General features: G+C 49.3%; 6 protein-coding genes across 6 annotated transcripts; 1 reads left to right on the top strand and 5 right to left on the bottom strand.

Annotated features, from left to right (window-relative positions):
- Positions 1-295: 295 nt before the first annotated feature.
- VTN77DRAFT_4163 (uncharacterized protein) lies at positions 296-1616 on the bottom strand (the record flags this gene model as incomplete). Its single annotated transcript, XM_069420192.1, has 3 exons — positions 296-1218; positions 1329-1490; positions 1565-1616. 3 exons carry the CDS (start codon positions 1614-1616, stop codon positions 296-298), a joined length of 1137 nt encoding a protein of 378 aa, XP_069281834.1.
- Positions 1617-4997: 3381 nt separating this feature from the next.
- On the bottom strand, positions 4998-6590 carry VTN77DRAFT_4162 (uncharacterized protein; the record flags this gene model as incomplete). Its single annotated transcript, XM_069420191.1, has 3 exons — positions 4998-5948; positions 6047-6122; positions 6184-6590. The coding sequence occupies 3 exons, from the start codon at positions 6588-6590 to the stop codon at positions 4998-5000; spliced, it is 1434 nt and encodes a 477-aa protein (XP_069281833.1).
- A 1505-nt stretch (positions 6591-8095) lies between these two features.
- Positions 8096-9541, bottom strand: VTN77DRAFT_4161 (uncharacterized protein; the record flags this gene model as incomplete). Its single annotated transcript, XM_069420190.1, has 4 exons — positions 8096-9011; positions 9064-9191; positions 9262-9362; positions 9439-9541. 4 exons carry the CDS (start codon positions 9539-9541, stop codon positions 8096-8098), a joined length of 1248 nt encoding a protein of 415 aa, XP_069281832.1.
- A 529-nt stretch (positions 9542-10070) lies between these two features.
- On the bottom strand, positions 10071-12804 carry VTN77DRAFT_4160 (uncharacterized protein; the record flags this gene model as incomplete). Its single annotated transcript, XM_069420189.1, has 4 exons — positions 10071-11972; positions 12037-12253; positions 12316-12692; positions 12751-12804. The coding sequence occupies 4 exons, from the start codon at positions 12802-12804 to the stop codon at positions 10071-10073; spliced, it is 2550 nt and encodes an 849-aa protein (XP_069281831.1).
- Positions 12805-13540: 736 nt separating this feature from the next.
- On the top strand, positions 13541-14728 carry VTN77DRAFT_4159 (uncharacterized protein; the record flags this gene model as incomplete). Its single annotated transcript, XM_069420187.1, has 4 exons — positions 13541-13644; positions 13708-14258; positions 14316-14553; positions 14605-14728. 4 exons carry the CDS (start codon positions 13541-13543, stop codon positions 14726-14728), a joined length of 1017 nt encoding a protein of 338 aa, XP_069281830.1.
- A 960-nt stretch (positions 14729-15688) lies between these two features.
- On the bottom strand, positions 15689-16645 carry VTN77DRAFT_4158 (uncharacterized protein; the record flags this gene model as incomplete). The annotated part of the gene is made up of 3 exons (XM_069420186.1): positions 15689-16180; positions 16322-16494; positions 16567-16645. 3 exons carry the CDS (start codon positions 16643-16645, stop codon positions 15689-15691), a joined length of 744 nt encoding a protein of 247 aa, XP_069281829.1.
- Positions 16646-18092: the final 1447 nt, after the last annotated feature.

Below are 18092 nucleotides of genomic sequence, written 5' to 3'. Positions count from 1 at the left end.
ATAATATAGACTAATATACGTGCTCGTCAGTCAGTCAGTGGGACAGCAGTGACAGTAAGTTCAGACTGGACGGCAAAAATAACAAAAGAGAGAGAGGGGAAAAAAGACAACGCTCGATGCAAGGTATCATGATCGTACGCAGAACCTGAATTAGAAGAAGATGAACATGAGATGAGAAGATGATGATGATCGTTCATGGCTCGTGACCGTTATCCTCCTCCTCCCGATGACAACAACGCAAGACTGTATGTACTATGCCAACGGGTTTGGTTCGACCTGCCTGAACTTCCATATTTCATGGCCACCATCCCATGCGTTTGTAGCTTTCGATGATTTCCTTCATAGAGTCGACGGTGAACGCTTCCCTCTCGGGTCGGAATCCCGTGGTCGTCTCGAAGAGCGTGCCGTCAATGGCCAGGTCCTGGTCCTTGAACATATCCCTCTCCAGGAACGGGCTGATGGGCCCTGGTCGAGTGATCCCCTTCTCGCTCAGCAGGTCGGCCCATGCCTGAAGAACCAACTCGTTCATTTCGTCGATGACTTCGTCGAAGCTCAGTTTCGCTAACTGAGACGCCAAAGAGCCCAGGAACGAGCACTTGAGATCGAAGACGGACGACAACGCCTCGGCGATGTGGGCTTGCGAGGTGTTGTTGTGATCCACAACGTTAAATACGATAGGAACCGACTCGTCACCGGGTGCGACGGTCCCTTTGCTCGCTCGCCATTCTGCCGCGATCCAGAGAGCACGGGCAGCATCGTTGACATGCAACGTGTTGAGCTTCAGGTCTTTGGTGTAGAGCATTTCAAATTCTTTGTCGAGGTACTTGTACACCCGCCCGAGACAGATGCCCGTCCCAAAATAGCCCGAGCAATAATCCCCATATATATGGGGAAACCGCAGGATGATCAGATTGAGACCAGGGATCTTGCGCAACTCCTCGCCGGCCTTCAGCTTCCATTCGCAGAGCTTGTTCCACGGCTGAGTCTTGTCCCCTTCCTTTCGCGGGCTAGAGCCGCTCTTGTAAACCATGGCGCTGGAGCATTCGACGAAGGCGCGCACCCCTCTTCTTGCGGCCTCCTTTCCTAGCCCCACCGACAGTGTATAGCTCCGTAGTTGATAGACTTCGTCAGGCTGCGAATATCTCGTTTCACCGGCGCAGTTGATCACATAGTCAAACTGTTGGCCATTGGCCCTGTCGAAGATGCGGGGGTAGGATTCTAAAGATGAACGAGAGTCCGAGCATCAGTATAGAATGAACAACAGGAGATAAAAGGGCAAGGGAAGAGGAAAAGCGGGTTCTGCACTGGTGAAGTAGGAGAAAACGTACGCTCGCGGCTGGCGTCTGCCTGGACAAATCGCTCTTTGGAACACGCCTCCTCGAACTCCGGTGCTAACCAAGCCAACTGGGGGAGTACCTTGTCGACGATACGAAGTTCCGAGGCTAGATTGTTTTCATGGATATATTTCGCAAGGTAACGACCGATGAACCCTGCATCAAGAGGGGAAACGGACGTTAGTAGGCACGGTACTGTTCACGCCGCGTGGAGGGGCGAGGGAACGCACCAAGGCCGCCAACAATCAGCACAGAGGGCTTCGACGTCCCGTCAGTAGACATGGTGATGTGATGTGATGTTTGGAATCGACTTCAGAAGAATTTCACTCGTGAAAAACACTGCGATAGACAGAACCCAACTTCCTGCTGATCCCGACCAAGCGCTCGAGTCCCCCTCTTTTCGTTTTTCGTCACCACAACATACAGATAACCGATTTCGGACAGATGCTGCACGTCAGATGTCAGGAACAGATTGTACGACCGAATCGCACGAGAACCGTGGACTCTGTCGTGGTTGAGATGAGAACGATGGCAGAGGGTGGACGTTCGAGGAGAAAGAGACTGGGAAAGAAAATGCCCAGAAACAGGTCACAAGGCGGGCTAGCGTTCACGGACTGAATATTTTTATTATTAAGGGACTCTGGCAGGCGGAGACAGTGGAGGAGATAGGCAGTTGGCGATTGACAGCGCTGTTACACCAGTGAGCACTGAGCACTTCCTTTTAGGTGCTGCTCGTTGCTAGCAACTTCCTACCGAATCGATCCGGCGCCATGGGTACTCCGTACGGTAGACTACGGAGGCCAGCAGGTAGGCAGGTAGGGAGCTAGCAGTAGTGCAGGATAGCGCTGGTTAGTCGTTATTTAGTCGTTATTAATTTATGTACGGAGGACGTAGGCCATGCCTGGGAACACACCCCCCCGGTTCGCATCGTCACCACCACGTGTCGCTGCAATAATAATCCTCGATATGCATGCCACCCATTCATATTCAACATCCATCCATTCTCTTCTTTTGTCACCATCCAGTACTCTACGGAGTATACAGAGTACTCCTTTCCATGACTCACTCATACCTTGAGGGTGAGAGATGGTCGATCGCCACGGGAGACGATGGGGCCCACGTGAGGGAAAGCTGGTACGTTGGCTTTCGCGGCCGGCGACCAGACCAGCAATTCTCCACTGCTAAGCCTCTTCGTCAGTTTCGCGTTTCCGCCCACAGCAGCAGAACTGGTTAATGTTAATGTCGAGCAGAGATGATCATGAAGCTGCCTGTCGCCAGTGCTTTTGCGTCTAAGGACGCCTCAGTTGGACAGTTTGGGAAAGTCGCAGGCAATCCCGAAGTTATCCATCTTGATCTGTTCGGTTTTGCAGAGGGACAATCCGACAAACCTGGAATTGGCGCACTGAGCTCGAGTGGATCCTTCCCCTGAGACGAGACAAGGAGGAGGAAAGAAAGCGCCCTCAGAGTCAGGTCAGTGGCAGTCGTCACTACTACTACTCCATACTCCGTACAGAACGAGCTCGTTCAAACGGAAGCACTAGGCAGTACGGAGTAGTAAGGCTCACTAGGGTCTCTACTGAGTCTGCTACTTATGTAGTCTACTCCGTACGGAGTACGGAGTACATACAGAGTCCCCGTCGACCCCGAGCTTCAGCCGCCGTCTCGAATCTGCTCAGAGCTCAACGAGCATTATTCCTGATACTCGGACGGACAATAATGCACAGAAGCGATCGTCCAGCGATGATCATGGAAGACGAACCAGTCCTACCTACATCGAACTACCAGAAAAAAAAGAGGACCCCGTCGGTAGATCATCATCACAGCAGTACTCCGTACTATTTTACTATTCGGGAGTCAAACTGTCAAAGACTCAAACTTGATAACGACTGACAGGGTCACTTGATCAACGATAATAATAATAATAATAATTCCTGCGCCACAGAACCTTCTCGTTTGGAACTCCCTCCGACCGGGTCTCCGCTGGCACGAGCCTCCCGTCCGAGTCGAAACCATGGGAATTCCGATCTTGGTTGGTTTCGGGAAGTCTAAAAGGGACCGACCTCGGTAAGGAGTGCCTCCAGTGTCCACAGCGTTATTACTCCAAAGACACTTTGACAAAGGTCTGATAAGACACTATCAAAGCGCCATGGCCATGGCCATGTATATCACTGTCCGCACGGCTCCCTTGTTGTCCTGTCCAAAGGGTCCGAACGTTTCTGATCGACATTATTTAAATTGCCCGTTTGTTTCCCCGAACCAAGTTATAGACGAAAGTACGGAGTATTTTTGGAGTAACCGCCTCAACCGTAGAAAGAAATGTACCGAGTATGGAGTACCGGGTATCCATTTGGAAGCCCCAGCGATGAGCTCGTACATCAACGCGTGGAACGCGGTGCTGGGGTCTAGTAGTCCATATATTATTTTTATTTATATGGACGAGACCAAGAATGAGCTCCTTACCTATGATCGAATCGACTTACCCCCTTTTTAGCCTGGTCGCCATTTCCAACAAATCTTTTTTTTTAAAAAAAAAACACCCTTCTGGTTCAACTATGATATTGCTTCCCTAGTACCTTAATGCTATAAGGCAAGCAATAAGTTACTAATAATAAATGTCCTTATGTCTTCGCTATTCTACCAATCCTATACGAATTAATGACAAAGCTATTGATTATGAGCCAGTTCAAAACTACTATTAACTAATACTACTGGGGCAAGATAGTTATAGGAGGCATATGATATCTTATTCTTTGTTTTTTTTTTTTAAAAAAAAAATTAAGCCCTTCTAGTAGAAACATAACAAGGTAAGCCTATAATATAATGGTGGCATCTACCCAGGCATAGGATGGTCAGGGGACAGAGGAATAAGATAGAATAGATCTCTACCTCTTTTTATCCCTTTTGTCGTGCCAAATATATAAGTAATATCCCTTGACTAAAGTTTAAAATATAAGAAAGAGGAGTAATAAATAAGAGGGTAGGAATATCGGTAGTACTACTCTTAAGGGTGATTTCTTTTCTAAAGAGAAAGGGAAGGCAGAATTACCCTAAGGGTGCTATGTATGGTAGACTGGATAAGGAAGGCCCTGGGCCTTTTGCTGGCTGGACTGATCTGTAATATCTACTATAGAGGAGCTCCCATATCTCCCCTTGTGTTAAAATAATCAAAAACAACCAAAAAAAAGACTCAAGGAATCTTAGCAATTATACAACTTGTCAATTTTGATTCAGTTCTGCGAAAACTCTTTCCTCCCCTTTTACAGTATTCTTTCATGAATCATCGGTACATGTACATACATACATACACACATAAAATCAACCTGGTCCCAAAGAATCCCTTCCAACTTCGTCAAAAAAAAAAGAAAAGGAAAAAAGATCAACAAACAGACACAAGACCTGCAAAACTCCAGTGAGAAGAAGCCTGCCGTTTCAAACAAAAATCATGCCAATCACTGCTCTGTTCCCAACCTTCCAATTTACTTATAGTAGCCATCATCACTCTGTTCCATGCCAATGGCATGATGATCTGTCATTTCCGAGGGCATTTGCTACGTGGTATGTCGGTAAGGATAGATAGATGACTCGAAGAACAGTGAAGGTGGTGATATAACAGCATGTTGTTCCTTTTTTTTTTTTGCTTTGCACATGCGTGTGTCTCCCAGCTTACAGCAGAGTGACGTGGAGCATGACATGAATATTGAAAAAGATAACGTCTCGATCGACACGATCGACAGTGTTATCACCACCATTGGCCTCAACAACGCCTTCAGAGTTCATATTATTATGATTAGGCTCATCCACTTCTTCCTCTTCCTCCCTCAGCCAAGACCGATGCAGTTCGTCCATGACCTCACGTAGATCATTGTCATGGCCCGGACGCACGCGGATGTGGAAGTTGGACCATTCGAATCTGACGCTCGCGGCAAAGATACGGTAGTAGGAGGTCGTCGGGGCGTCCACGTTCATGGGGGAGAAGTCCGGGCAGGTCTGACGACGGAGTTCAACGCCCAGCTGCGCGCTGGGGTTCCACTCCTGCAGATGCGTCTCTGCCTCCATAGTCTCGAGGAAGCTGGCCACGGTGTCGAAGGGTCGGAACGGCACGAGCACGGGGGCCATGCCCTCCTGGCTGGTGGCCTCGACGAGGTATCGAGTCTTCGGCCCGAGTCTTTCTTCCAGACGCGCGAAGTCGATGTCTCGTGACATGCTGTTTCGCAGGAGGGACTTGCTGTAGTCCACTAGCTTCTCGCCGGTGGCGATGTCGTCGATGTCGAAGTCGGAAGAAGGCGTGCGTGTCTTGTTCTTGTTCTTGTCTTCTTTCTTCTTTGACCCGTTGGCACGTTTCCTTGTGGGCGAAGAAGTACATCTAGTAAAGTCGCCTTTCTTGGGGCTCTTGGAGGGTGTATGAGGAGAGGTGATAACCACCTCCACCGTTGGCTTCGAATCGTTCATCTCAACATCAGAATCGAAAACACTTGATTCCAAATCCGGCGACAGACGGACGCCTCCGCTTCTGCGACCTGCACCACGCCTGCGTTTCCTTTTCTGACGGGAAGATTCCGACAAAGGTGATGAACCGTTACCTGGTGTTGCAGCCCTCAGAGGACGTTTGCGGGCCTATATAGCAGAGAGCAAAAGACGCAAGTTAGTTTGTGCCTGCAGACTTTCATGAGAGGTTATGGTGCCCGTAGAAATCATGAAAGGTCATGACCTACATTCTTGGGATCCTGGGTCCCGTTTACCTCGCTCTTGGCCTTCTTCTCCAAGAGAATCATTACAACCTGGATAAGCCTGATGAAAAGTTTGCCAAAGTCAGTAATGAACTAATATCCCATCGCAAGGTTAAACTTACTCCCGCTTCCTCTCCGGGTACGTAAACAGGTATTCCGGCGAATCGAGGCTATCCGGCATCAAACATCTGCGGCGATTCTCCTCAGTTCCCCAGTACTTCATGCCGACCTTGGTGATAAACGACGTCGCACACTCCCGGCGCTCGAGATGGTCAGACGCGAGCGTCTCCCACTCGTACTGGTTGTGGAGGACATGGTTCCACAGCGACGTCAGAAATTCGCTTCGGAGCTCTTTCTTGATGTCCAGAAAGACGCCGAAGTCCTGGTAGTTCTTCTTGATGGTTAGGACCCCTTCCTCGAGGGCTTCGCGGAGTTTGTTGCCGCTGTCCTCGGGGCTAGCTGCCACTGGGGTAGTAGGGTCGGGCTGCGCTGCGCCACGAGTGCTTCTCCGAGATGGCTGAGTTGACATCTTTGACCAGGTGCGGGATGTTGTCCTCTCGCTGTCAAGCTGAAGGTTAGCTTATTTTCATAGATACTAGGAGATGAAGCTAATGTTGGATGTCTCACCTCTTTATTTGGCCTGTATTGTTGATTCCAGAGTTGGGACGAGACAGAGTCAGAAAGACGTGCAGGATTTGAGATGATGAGTGTCAACACCTCAGCAGCTCTGGTTCCTGTGCTAAATCAAACACAGCTTCTTGGGTGCAATAATGTTGGCAGAGATATTGGCGTTGACAGTGCTGTCAAAGAGAGAGATATGGACACGAGTGAGACGCGTCTCTTTGGAAACGAAGAGGTAGCAGGGTACTAGGACGCAGACTAAATAAAAACAAGCAAAAGCACCTCACAGGCTTGCTGACATATGGACAGTGCGCAGTGAAAGAAATGGGACGCAATATGTAGAGTGCACGACAGAGGAAGAGCCTCAAGGACTTCTGGCCAGTTGGCGGTTGGGAGATCTTTAGAACATTTTCCAAGAGCGGAAAAGAGGTTAGGCCTAGGGTAGGTACCCTGAGTAGTGGCCAGAAAAATGATATGCAGAACCGCCGAGAAAATCACAACTCAGGCCTGAGGCATCATGTTGGTTTGGGAAGGGATTTCTTTGTGAATTGATGATGGATTCATATCATGGTTTCTTGTATATTTCTTGCAGCATTATTGGAGCTTTTGGCTTAGCATCTTGTATATGGCCAGTATTAAGTAACTTGGCTGTTGACTTCCTAGTGGTCGTGGATTTCCTTAGTGAGTTTATTTTGCTGTGGGGGAACCAGCATTACCAGAGGATCATCTGTGGATTGCGGGGTACCTGATCTTCTCCTTTTGCTAGTTGACTAGTTAGCAGCAGTGGCATTCCTTGTATAGGTATGGCTATCGTGTTTTCTCTACTTCAAGTCCTAGATTGGGTGCTGACTGCAGGGAGCAGTTTACTGTCTGGTTACTTGTCCAGGTCTAAAGGGGCTTTGGATCACTGATCATCCATATTATCCTAAGCCAGAGCTTCATTAGCTCACACCTGCAGGGGAAAGGCATTAGTTGTGGCTTTAGTTAATGCTGGTTGGTTTTCGGGCTATTCCTGCTAGATAAGCTCTTCCACTTCTTCCTTAGTGGAGGTCTCATACAGCGAAATTCAACGCCCTATGGTTCACCTGTGCTGCTTGGAAAAGTATGCTTATGGCACATGGATTCAAAGCACAATAATCATCACCAATCATGACCGCACCAATGAAAAGGAAGAACAGCACACATCAGACCGCCGGAATTATGTACAGGACAAGACAGCAAGAGAAGATGCCTCAAATGAGGACCAGATTCAAGCTTAACCAGTACTGAGCAAAGGTGGACTATTTTGAAGCCTCAACTTGACAAGCGGGTCTTTCCTAGACGGGAAGGTTGTTTCATGAGTCAAAGTAATAGAATTCATCAAGTAAAATCCAAACGCCTGATAACTCCTTCTCTCAGTCGCCTGTCGGCAATTCACTCCGCTCCCAGGTATCTTAAAGCATTTCTTAGCTCCTTGATGGCGGTGTTTACATCGTCGAAGCTCAAGGCTGATACAGCCCACCGAGCATGCTTCTGGGCCAGTGAAATTGCCTGGTCATCAACTTCTTGCGTGGTCGTCGCGCTGGTAGACGCTGCGGCCGCGGGCGCGGCAGGCCTGACCGGAGCTGGCTTGCCAGTGGTAGATTGAGGAGGTAACGTTGGAGGAGCTGGAGGAGGCGCTGCCGCACTGGGTTGGGTATAATACGTTGTGGGAGGTTGAGGAAGATTGGGAACTTCTGGTGGTTGAGCCGGCGATGGTGGAGGAAATGACTCGAAGGAAGCGCGAGGAATTGAGGAACTTGGTCGGCCAGGACCTTCTGCTCCAGGCGCATCCGGGAGTTTTGGAGGAACTTGTGGAAGAGTAAAGTCTGAAGGCGTCGATGGAAGATCCGGAGCAGAAGGGTGCGATACCGGGTCGGGTTGAACTTGTGAGGGAGGAGCCGAAGGAGGAGGAGGAGCAGCTGATGGATAAGGTGGAACTGAAGACGATCTCGATGGATGAAGAGATTCATCAAGAATTGATTGTTGGGCCAGCCGCCGTTCAACGCCATCCGATTCGTCTGGAACCTCTTCGACAGATGGCTGCCGCGCTTTCGTCGTATCCTTGCCCTGAAGCTCCTGAACTTCTGGGTCATTTGGATCAAGAGTTTGCGACTCTAGACCTTTAGTTTCTTTTCGAGCAGCGGGATTCGAGAGATTTGGATCCTCCCCGTTCTTAATAGCCTTTGCGATCCTAACCGCATGATACTTTGCAAACTTGATCTTGGAAGCAATATCCGGATCAAGCTGACCCCAGATCTGACAAAGTTCGAGGAATGTTGCAGCCGCTTGGAAGGTGTCTGCAGTTTGCCTGGATTCGGAATCAATTTCTGTACTTATGGTTGCGAACAGAGACGACGTACTTGGTAGCCTTGTTGGCTCTCACAGCATTGTCTGCGCGACTAAAGACTTCCAACCCGAACTGTTCGACATATGCTTGAGCGGCGACATTATCCGTGACAGCATCATTATCGGAGTTTTCGCTTTTGAACTTCCAGCCAGATCAGTCAGTTCTTTATATCTGGTGCAGCTAGCCGGTTGCCGCTCGGCGGTTGGCGTACTTGTTCAAGTTTATCCATTAGCTTCGTGGTGTACTGGATGGCTTCCTCATCGGAGTTATGAAGGCCTTTGGAGATGATCTGATTGACAATCCAGTAGTTGCCTGTCATGAGAAACGAGGCATCAGCGATTGTTCTCGTGCCAATGTGAGGGGTACTTGCTGATCTATAGGTACTCACACCAATAAGCAATCACGGGTTTGGCTCGCTCGACTTGGGCCGCCCTGATGGCAAAGCGCCCGATATCTGCAGCTTTCAAGCTGGCCGGAATATTGGCCGCCATGGCGATTGACAGCGTTCGACAACGATCTGTCTGTGAAAGAGCTGAAGTTATTGTGGGGAGGCCGGGCGGGATGACGTTCGGAGCTTGGAGGTTGTCGGGTGTCCCGTGCACGACGGAACTGTCGAAGCTTCCATAACTTCTAGTCTACACCTTAAAGATCAATAACACTGAGTCTGACTACGGTCAATCTATGAAATGGAATGAAACTGACCGTAAGGAGATCATTCTGTATATGGTATTTGATCAGCAAGTAGAAGAAATACATGAAATCTGATGACCTGTTACCGAATTTGTTGATCCTAGTAGAACAGATATTGAAAAAACATCAGAACATCAAACATCAAACCCTAGTGAAAGAGGCTAAAAAAATAAGACATTACTGAATTCTGTATTTTATTGGCAAGTACAAGATATGATAGCATCAATTAGCTCTATAGCTGAGGCCCCAATGACTCAGGAGTAGGATGCAAACGATGTTAGATGTCAAATCAGATATCATTACAGAGGAGCTCCAGTGGAGACATGACGACTAGGTCGTCCATTCCCCAATCTCCACACGTTCCTCACCTAGGGCTTCTACTTCGACATGGTCTTCCACCTGTCCTCCAGGCCCGCCAATCCGTTCAATGACAATCCAAATGCCACCTCTCTGTTCGTCCTCCGGTCGGATATCAAAATCGTCGACGCGGATTCCAGAGACAGCATCGCTATATTCCCCGCCTTCTGACGAGCCCAGGATTGTCTTGTATGGGCCCTGACCAAGCTCGACAGTCATGAGCATCGGTGACGCCGCAACGGAGCGGTTCCCAATAAATGACTCCCTGCACCTCGCAATAAGCTTCACTCTCGTCAGTCGTGGAACCCTTAGGGGAGCCAGAATTCGGTCGGTTCCTGGTGCGAAGACACCAATGTCTGAAATGACCGCATGTCTACCGGCTGCTTCTGAGGGCAACGCCTTCACATCACACGGACTCGTGGACGAAACCCAGAGAGTGAATTTCGCCACCTGATCTGGCGCAAACGTCGAGCAAACGATAGTGTACGATCCTTTTCCCAACTGATCGGTCTCTGCGACAGCGCAACCCCGTCGATAGTCTCCACTATCAGCGATGATGTCACGCTTTCGGACGGTTGAGATTCGCTTGCCGTCAGACCAGAACAGTTTGACATGGACAGCTAAATCAGGTTCTGATGTTTCAAGTAAAATTGACACATCCGCCGCTTCAGATAGCTGCAGACTGAACTGTGGATTAGACGGATACCTCGGAGATTCAGCGTTGCCTCCGGCCGTTGCAGGACTCCAGCCGCCATGCACTTGAGCCACATGGGCGAACTTGTCTTGAGCACGACTTATCGTCACCGGATCCCTAGAGAACGCAGATAGAGTGAAGTTTTGGTTCAAGGAAGGGAGCGACTGTTCAGCAACAACCACCGTGTACGAAGTATGTGCAGGCATTTCGAGTCTGGCGAGAGTGTTAGGTGAGTCTACGAAAGGCCCCCGGTAAAATGCGCCATCACTGAGGTAAACTCGTTGACCACCTTTCTTGTAGACATATATACTGATAAACCCAGGTTCAGCGGACTTGCTGTCTGTAATCGTCCTAAAATGCTTGCTGAGTAGCAACCAAACAGGCCCACCATTCTCCGAAGACACTGCGAATTGCGGATTCCCCGCAAAGCAGCCAGGGGTCCCGCGAGGTTTCGATAGATCCCAAGAGAAATGGATGTCTTCGCGGAAACGGAAAAGTCCAGGGTTCCAGTTCAGATAGAGGTTCTCAAAGTTCTGGAAGACTTTGTCACAATCCATCCAAAATGAACCAGGCGTAAGCGGTTTACGCAGCGAAGAGGATTCATGTTGCAAATCGGTGGTCACACCCATACTGTCCTGCGCTACATGGACCTTCGTCTCAGCCCATGGGTTCTTGATGAGCATACGACGACGCCCATCTGATTCCGTCATGTCCAGCACGGCATAGTCATGTTGACTAATGAGACCTAGAAGGCGTTCTTCTCGTTCGGTCAACTTCCCTGTGCCAACAGTCAACAGCACGTCTCCGTATTGAAAGGCTTTGAACAGTCGTCTCCACAGTTCGTCTGATGTCACGTCTTCGTGGTGAAGGAACACTTGCTCAGGAATCCATCCACTCAGAACCCAGAGATCCGTGCCGGAATTGCTTCCAGGAAAGTCATATCCACCCCGGACTTTGAGATACGCCTTTTCCACTAGGGCAGGCCACAGAAGATTAGGGTTGTTCCGATCAACCACGTGTAGCGAACGAGATGTCCTCGAGGATGGCAGGCGATCATCGATCACCACCTTGCGATAACAGCCATTGAAATGAAAACGGAAAATGTATTTGCCAGACGCTGACAACTTGGGAATGTTTTTATCATTATCATCATCATAAGGGTATATCGTAGACTTGAAGAGCTACAGGGCAGTAATTGAATTAGCGCGTGACTGACTGGGTTGGGAACAATGTCGATGCAGGTACCTGGTGATGCCCACGCTCCACCCTGGCAGTGGCAGCACAGAGGCTCGCTACCACAGAGCAATCTGTCGTGATGTCCTGCACCAGATCTACTACTCCCGACCCGACCATTGTCGGAGTAGCGGTGCTCGATCCATTAGCAGCGAGAAGTTCATGAGGGCGCTTCCAGCCAGCAAAAACCTCCTGCTGGCAACTCGAAAGAGTAAGATCAGGTTTATCTCTAGTCAAGTAAGAATCCGTATCGATTGCAAAGCGGGATCAGTTCAGTTCTCTTGCACGCACATGAATTTCGTCCCCCCATGCTCCAGCTCGAACTCCTTGGGATTGGGAGCCCCCGTCCACGGCGGAAACAAGAAGCCATTTAATTTTGCCCCTTCGAGGAGGATGATCTCCTCGCGGGTGGAGAGCTTTCTGGTAGATTTCGGTTCTTTCAGCGGCGGCACGAAATTCTTGCTATCCAAGCGGGTCGGTTTCCAGACTTTGGCATCCTTGATCTGCTCCGCTTTGGTCAACAATTCCTTGCATTTGGCATCCAGCATCTTCTTCTCTTTCGGAGAGCTGGCGAGTTTGAGAGCTTTCATGTAGTTCTCCGCAGCGTCAATGGCGGCTTCCAATGCCTGCGACTGCGAAGTAGCCGTGGATATAGCGCGTTCATGTTTCTGGGTGCTGGTCAGGATTAACCACGAACGATCCGGAGTGCCTGGAGGAGATAGCTACCAAAGCTTTGGTCACGAAGGCATTTGGCGTGGATGATGTCGACGGGGACGACATCGTCACATCGTAGGCGGAATGGTCTCAGATCGTCCGGGGGTGGCGAGATACCCGCAACGGCGACACGTGAAGGGACGATGGTAACAAGGAACGCGTCGATCTAGTAGCTAGCTAGCTACATGGTACACTCAGCGAGCAAGCAAAGGTAGCCAAGTTCGATGAATTAATTGCGAGGAATTCCGACGGGCAATCCCGAACCGTGGAGTTGTCGACGCTGCCCCGGGTTTGGCGCCAAGACCCAAGGACCGAGGCCAGCTGCCATGGAGGGGTTAAATGAGGCACAGAGCATTGGCGGAGGAAGATCGCAACCGGAGGATAACGGTGACAGGCATTGCGTCACGGACTCACAGTGATGGGTCGCTCACGGACCGGGGTCCGGCGTGGCAGTTGCAATCTCCAGTGTCCTGCTCACTGATCGCGATGGGCCATGGCTGCTGCTGACCGACAAGCCGACCGTGCCTCGGCTCACGGTCCGCCCCATTAACCGGCTTGATCTCCATCTCCTGCTCCGAATCCTATCAGTCTCAGAGAGGGTCTAGTCCTCTCTGTTCTTAGAATTTTCTGTCTCCAATAACTTGTTGCTTTGTGTCATTATGGTCTATTTCCTTCATTAGCCTCCTTTTTTCTACCTCTTTTGTTTTTTCTTTGAACGGGGTTTCTTTCTCAGGGAGCGGGGAGCTACTGCTCCTCTCTTAGATAAACTGATAGAAAAGAGGCAGTCTGCTTCCTTGCTCTGATGGCTGGCCAATCGAAACCACAGCGCCTTTCTCCATGGGGCAGCGCTGTCGCTGGCGCAACCGGCGCTGTGCTGGCAAACGCAATAGTGTATCCATTGGACATGTACGTTCGCACCTTATCAGCCACGAACAGTTGTGAACTGATTCTAACGATATGTTCATGCAGTGTGAAAACAAAGCTTCAGGTCCAGGTGAAATATCAAAAGGGGGCAAATGGCCACATTCCCGGCGACACTCCACATTACGAGTCCACGTGGGATGCTATCAATAAGATCGTACAAGATGAGGGGATCATTGGGTTATACTCCGGTATCAATGGTGCCCTGCTAGGCGTTGCCTCCACCAACTTCGCCTATTTCTACTGGTACTCGGTAGTGCGCGCCCTCTATATGGCGTCCAACAGGGTGCCCAAGCCTCCAGGAACGGCTATTGAGCTCACACTGGGTGCGATCGCCGGTGCAGCTGCGCAGGTCTTCACCATCCCCGTTTCCGTCATTACGACGAGGCAGCAGACACAGACGAAGGAGGAGAAGAAAGGATTCATAGAAACTGGTCGCGAGGTGGTCAACAGTGAGGACGGCTGGACGGGTTTGTGGAGGGGTCTGAAGGCGAGCTTGGTCCTTGTCGTGAACCCGGCTATTACATATGGAGCCTACCAGAGGCTCAGAGACGTGCTTTTCCCTGGGAAGAAGAATCTCCGGCCATGGGAAGCTTTTGGTACGTCTTCGTGAGGTTGTTCGTCTCTTGCTCGCACCCTTGCTAACATTCATGCAGTCCTGGGAGCTCTTTCGAAGGTTCTGGCCACAATTGCGACCCAACCGTTAATAGTGGCCAAAGTTGGTCTCCAGTCGAAGCCGCCGCCAGGGCGACAAGGCAAGCCCTTCAAGAGTTTCGTCGAGGTGATGCGCTATATTGTTGAGCACGAAGGCCCATTGAGCCTCTTCAAGGGCATTGGACCTCAGATTCTGAAAGGCCTCTTGGTGCAGGGTCTGCTCATGATGACCAAGGAGAGGTAAGAGTCCTCTGACTAATCAGACTACAACATTCGCTGACATGGACACAGGGTGGAGCTTCTCTTCATTCTTCTCTTCGCATATCTCCGGAAGCTCAAAGACGAAAAGCTGAAGAAGGCGGCAGATGCGGCAGCCGCCAAGGCTAAAGCCAGTCTTCCGGTAACACTCAAGTAAACCTGGCTTGAGTCTCCATTCGAACTATTTGGTTTTCTTTTCCTCGGTGGTTTTCTCGGTTTTGATTTGATCAACCTTTGTACAGATTCAACTTTTGATTTATGGCACATGTCTTAAGACTCTTTATCACTACTACTATCTGGGATGATTAGACAGACTCTGATAATACAATACAGAAGGGTCGTTTTCTTCTAGAGGGACGATTCTGTAGGTAGTTAATCTTTGAATATTCGATCTTCAACCTCGTCTATGGCAGTCGCAACATCAACGACTTGATTCGGTAGTAACATTCCCGATGGAGTAATATCCTCCAATCCACCCTGTAGGAAAATGCCACTTGTTGTTTTGCTGTTCTCTCCTTTGGAGATTCATGAGATTCATTCTATGGAGACCATAGAGTTTCGATATGAGTACTCCATACTTTGTGCTGACACTTCATATCTACGGTACAGTAGGTGCTTTAGGCAGTTGAGAAGACGCTGCCGCCAAGCGTTAGAAAACCTGTCCCGAATCACTCTACTCCTCCCCGGGGCTGGCTGGGCCTTGCATGCGTGATGCCGCGCCGTGCTCGCGCAATCTCTGCTCTAGCCTCTAGCCTCTGGGTGAGCCACACAACTCAAGGAAGCAGAACCGTACCGAGTACCAGGTTCCAGGTAGGGTTAGTAGTTTAATTTAGGTGATTGACGTCTGCTTCCTGTTTGGTTTAGCTTCATGCATTTTTAAAAGGACTTCAACTCTAGAATATCTACAACGTCATGGTCCTCAAGTGCCACCATGCCAACTATAGGGGAAAGTGGAAAGATATTTATTTATTTAATTTCGAACTTGCAAAGGCAGACGTATATGGATGCTCTCCATGCAGAATAGATGGCAGAAAAATAAAAGGAGTGATTGATTTCAAATACTGCTAGGTAGATTCTCATCTCATCTCAGTAGGCGCAGTGTATGCTGAACCTGGACTTAGGTAGGCTTCTGATCCTGCAAACCCTCCAAGATTTCTTCCAGCACAGCCACCCCATTCACTCCCTCCTTTTTGACACTTTCTTTGTATGCAACCCACATATCGGTGTGGGGAATGTCTTGAGTTGGGATCTCCTTTCCCAGGAATCGACACAGCGGTTCCCATCCGTCTTTGATGTTGTACTCCAGAAAATCCTCCTTCCGCTCGGACATGGCACGTCTGATATTCTCATTGTGCTCGCGGAAGGCCTTTCTTCCATTCTTGGGGAAATCGCCATCCCACACGTGAACCTGCAGCTTCTCCAGCATCATGTCCCTGGGAGTCTGCAGCTTTTTGCCTTCCGCTTTGATGACAAGCCAACTGTGCCAGATGGTACTCTCTACGGACTTGTACCAGGAATCTTCATCGCGGATGGACAGGATGACTTTGGCCGATGGGTATGCGGCGATGAGCTCCTCCCAGAACATGGCCGCAGGGAAATCGGTCACCGCCTAAATCATTCACTTAACTTTGCGAAAATGAAAAGACAAAGAAAAAGAGCTGACAATGAGCAGAGCCAACCAAAAAAAAGAAGAGAAGAAAAGGAGAGAGTGTGCAAAAGAGCTTCATGAAAATGGCAGGGTGAGAGCGACCATGTAGTCACCGATGAATGCATCAAACTCAGCGCGTCCATAAGGCTTGCCTTTGCCTTCGTATTTCGCTTCCATGGCGGAGAGCCAATGCTGATCATGGCCTTCCTTGGTGAATACCTCACGCATATGGTAGACACCGTTGTAGCCCAGCATGGCAAGAGCATCTGCGATGGCTGCAAAACGCCAAAATAAAGATCAGGCTCCTGGTATTCTCCTCTCCCTAATATGTGTAACATGAGGCTTACATTGTGTGCCCGTCCGACCAACTCCAAGTACGAGAACTTCCATCGGGACAGAGCGGCCTTCTCCTTGACCAGCAGCCATTGTGAGAAACGAGTCGGAAGAAGAGGAGACTGATTTCACGTAGGGATCTTGACGAGGGTGAAAAAAGAAGCCGAGTTGCGATTAAGGATTGACAGGAAGGACGACAGTTGTAGTACTTAAGTCTTCCAGAGAGCATGGTCCTGAGGCAGGCACACGTGGCCTCCACCGGATACAGACAGTATCGACATCCTTTCTCCATAAAAGGGGGAAAAGAGCGGGGGAGTATGACATATGCCAAAGGCAAAGAGCATAGTACATGTACTACTGATAAGAGCCCAAAGGGACAGGGTAGTCCTAGTTATGCCCAACACAAGTCCCAGAGGATTCCTGTTCACTCCGAACTCCATGTAACCTCGCGGGACCCAATCCCCACAGTCTCAGCCCAAAGCCCTCCACGTCTGTATGCTCGTCTTTCCTTTGATGTGCAGTAGTACGCGGTAGTTCACCGTCAACACGGTCATTCCAGGGTAGGAAACCGCTGGATCGTCTAAACGCTCAAATAAATTGGGAAATTCCCAAACTGCCTGGGTAAGTAAAGCGACCATTTTATCTGTGTCGCGTCGAGTCCAGCGGTTGATGATGCATCATGCCGGGGCCTGTAGCGGAAGCCTTCAAGGGTTTCTAATGGCCGCTGAGAAGGCAAAGGTTCACCACTTTCGCCGATCCATGCATCCAGTTTTTGATGAGCAAAAGATGGACTTGAAACTCATCCTTTGAGAAATTTCTTGGAAACCATACTGTAGTCTCTCATGGATCTTGGGTGACCTACGTTTATAAGTTGAGTGACGGCCATGTAATCTACATCTATGGCCCGTGACATCCGAGGGGTAACCCCACTGCAAGCCTGTAACCTTCTGCTGGTCTCGATCCCCCATTATTAATTACTATTATGATGGGACAATAGACCATGTAATCCAATATGGTCTGTCTTATTATTGATTGATTGGTTGATGGTATTCTATGCGACCATCTGACAGCCATTTCGGCGTGTTTCCGCAACATCTTTGTCTAGGTACCTCATATACAGTACGATACCTTTCAGGAGATCTATTTTGGGTAGCAGCCTGTAAATTATCTTGCTTAGCCTTGTTAACGAAATTCTCAGTTAAAGTTAAGCCTCCTTTCCAGTGGAACTGGAAGAGGGGAGAATGAGATCCATGGATATGATTAACTAACCGTTAGGTAGACGGTAACCAACTGCGAGAGTCCTTTGCTAAGAGAAATCCTGAAATCTGTTTCAAACAGTTTGATCGACGAGAAATAATTATCTTCAATCGTAAGGTATCTCCTTTGGTGCTTGATATTAACGAGCATAGATCTACATATCCCTACATAGATTTTGAAGTTGACCAATCAGGGCTCGTAATAAAAGCCACATTTAGGAATACGACCTAGGGACAAAGATTAAGCTAATCTAAGCACAATCCTCCTACGTTTTATTGAGATT

The sequence above is a fragment of the Rasamsonia byssochlamydoides genome (genome assembly GCF_041956645.1).
Source record: "Rasamsonia byssochlamydoides strain NRRL 3658 unplaced genomic scaffold VTN77scaffold_3, whole genome shotgun sequence".
Classification (NCBI taxonomy): domain Eukaryota; kingdom Fungi; phylum Ascomycota; class Eurotiomycetes; order Eurotiales; family Trichocomaceae; genus Rasamsonia; species Rasamsonia byssochlamydoides.
This window is presented reverse-complemented; position numbering and strand designations above follow the sequence as displayed.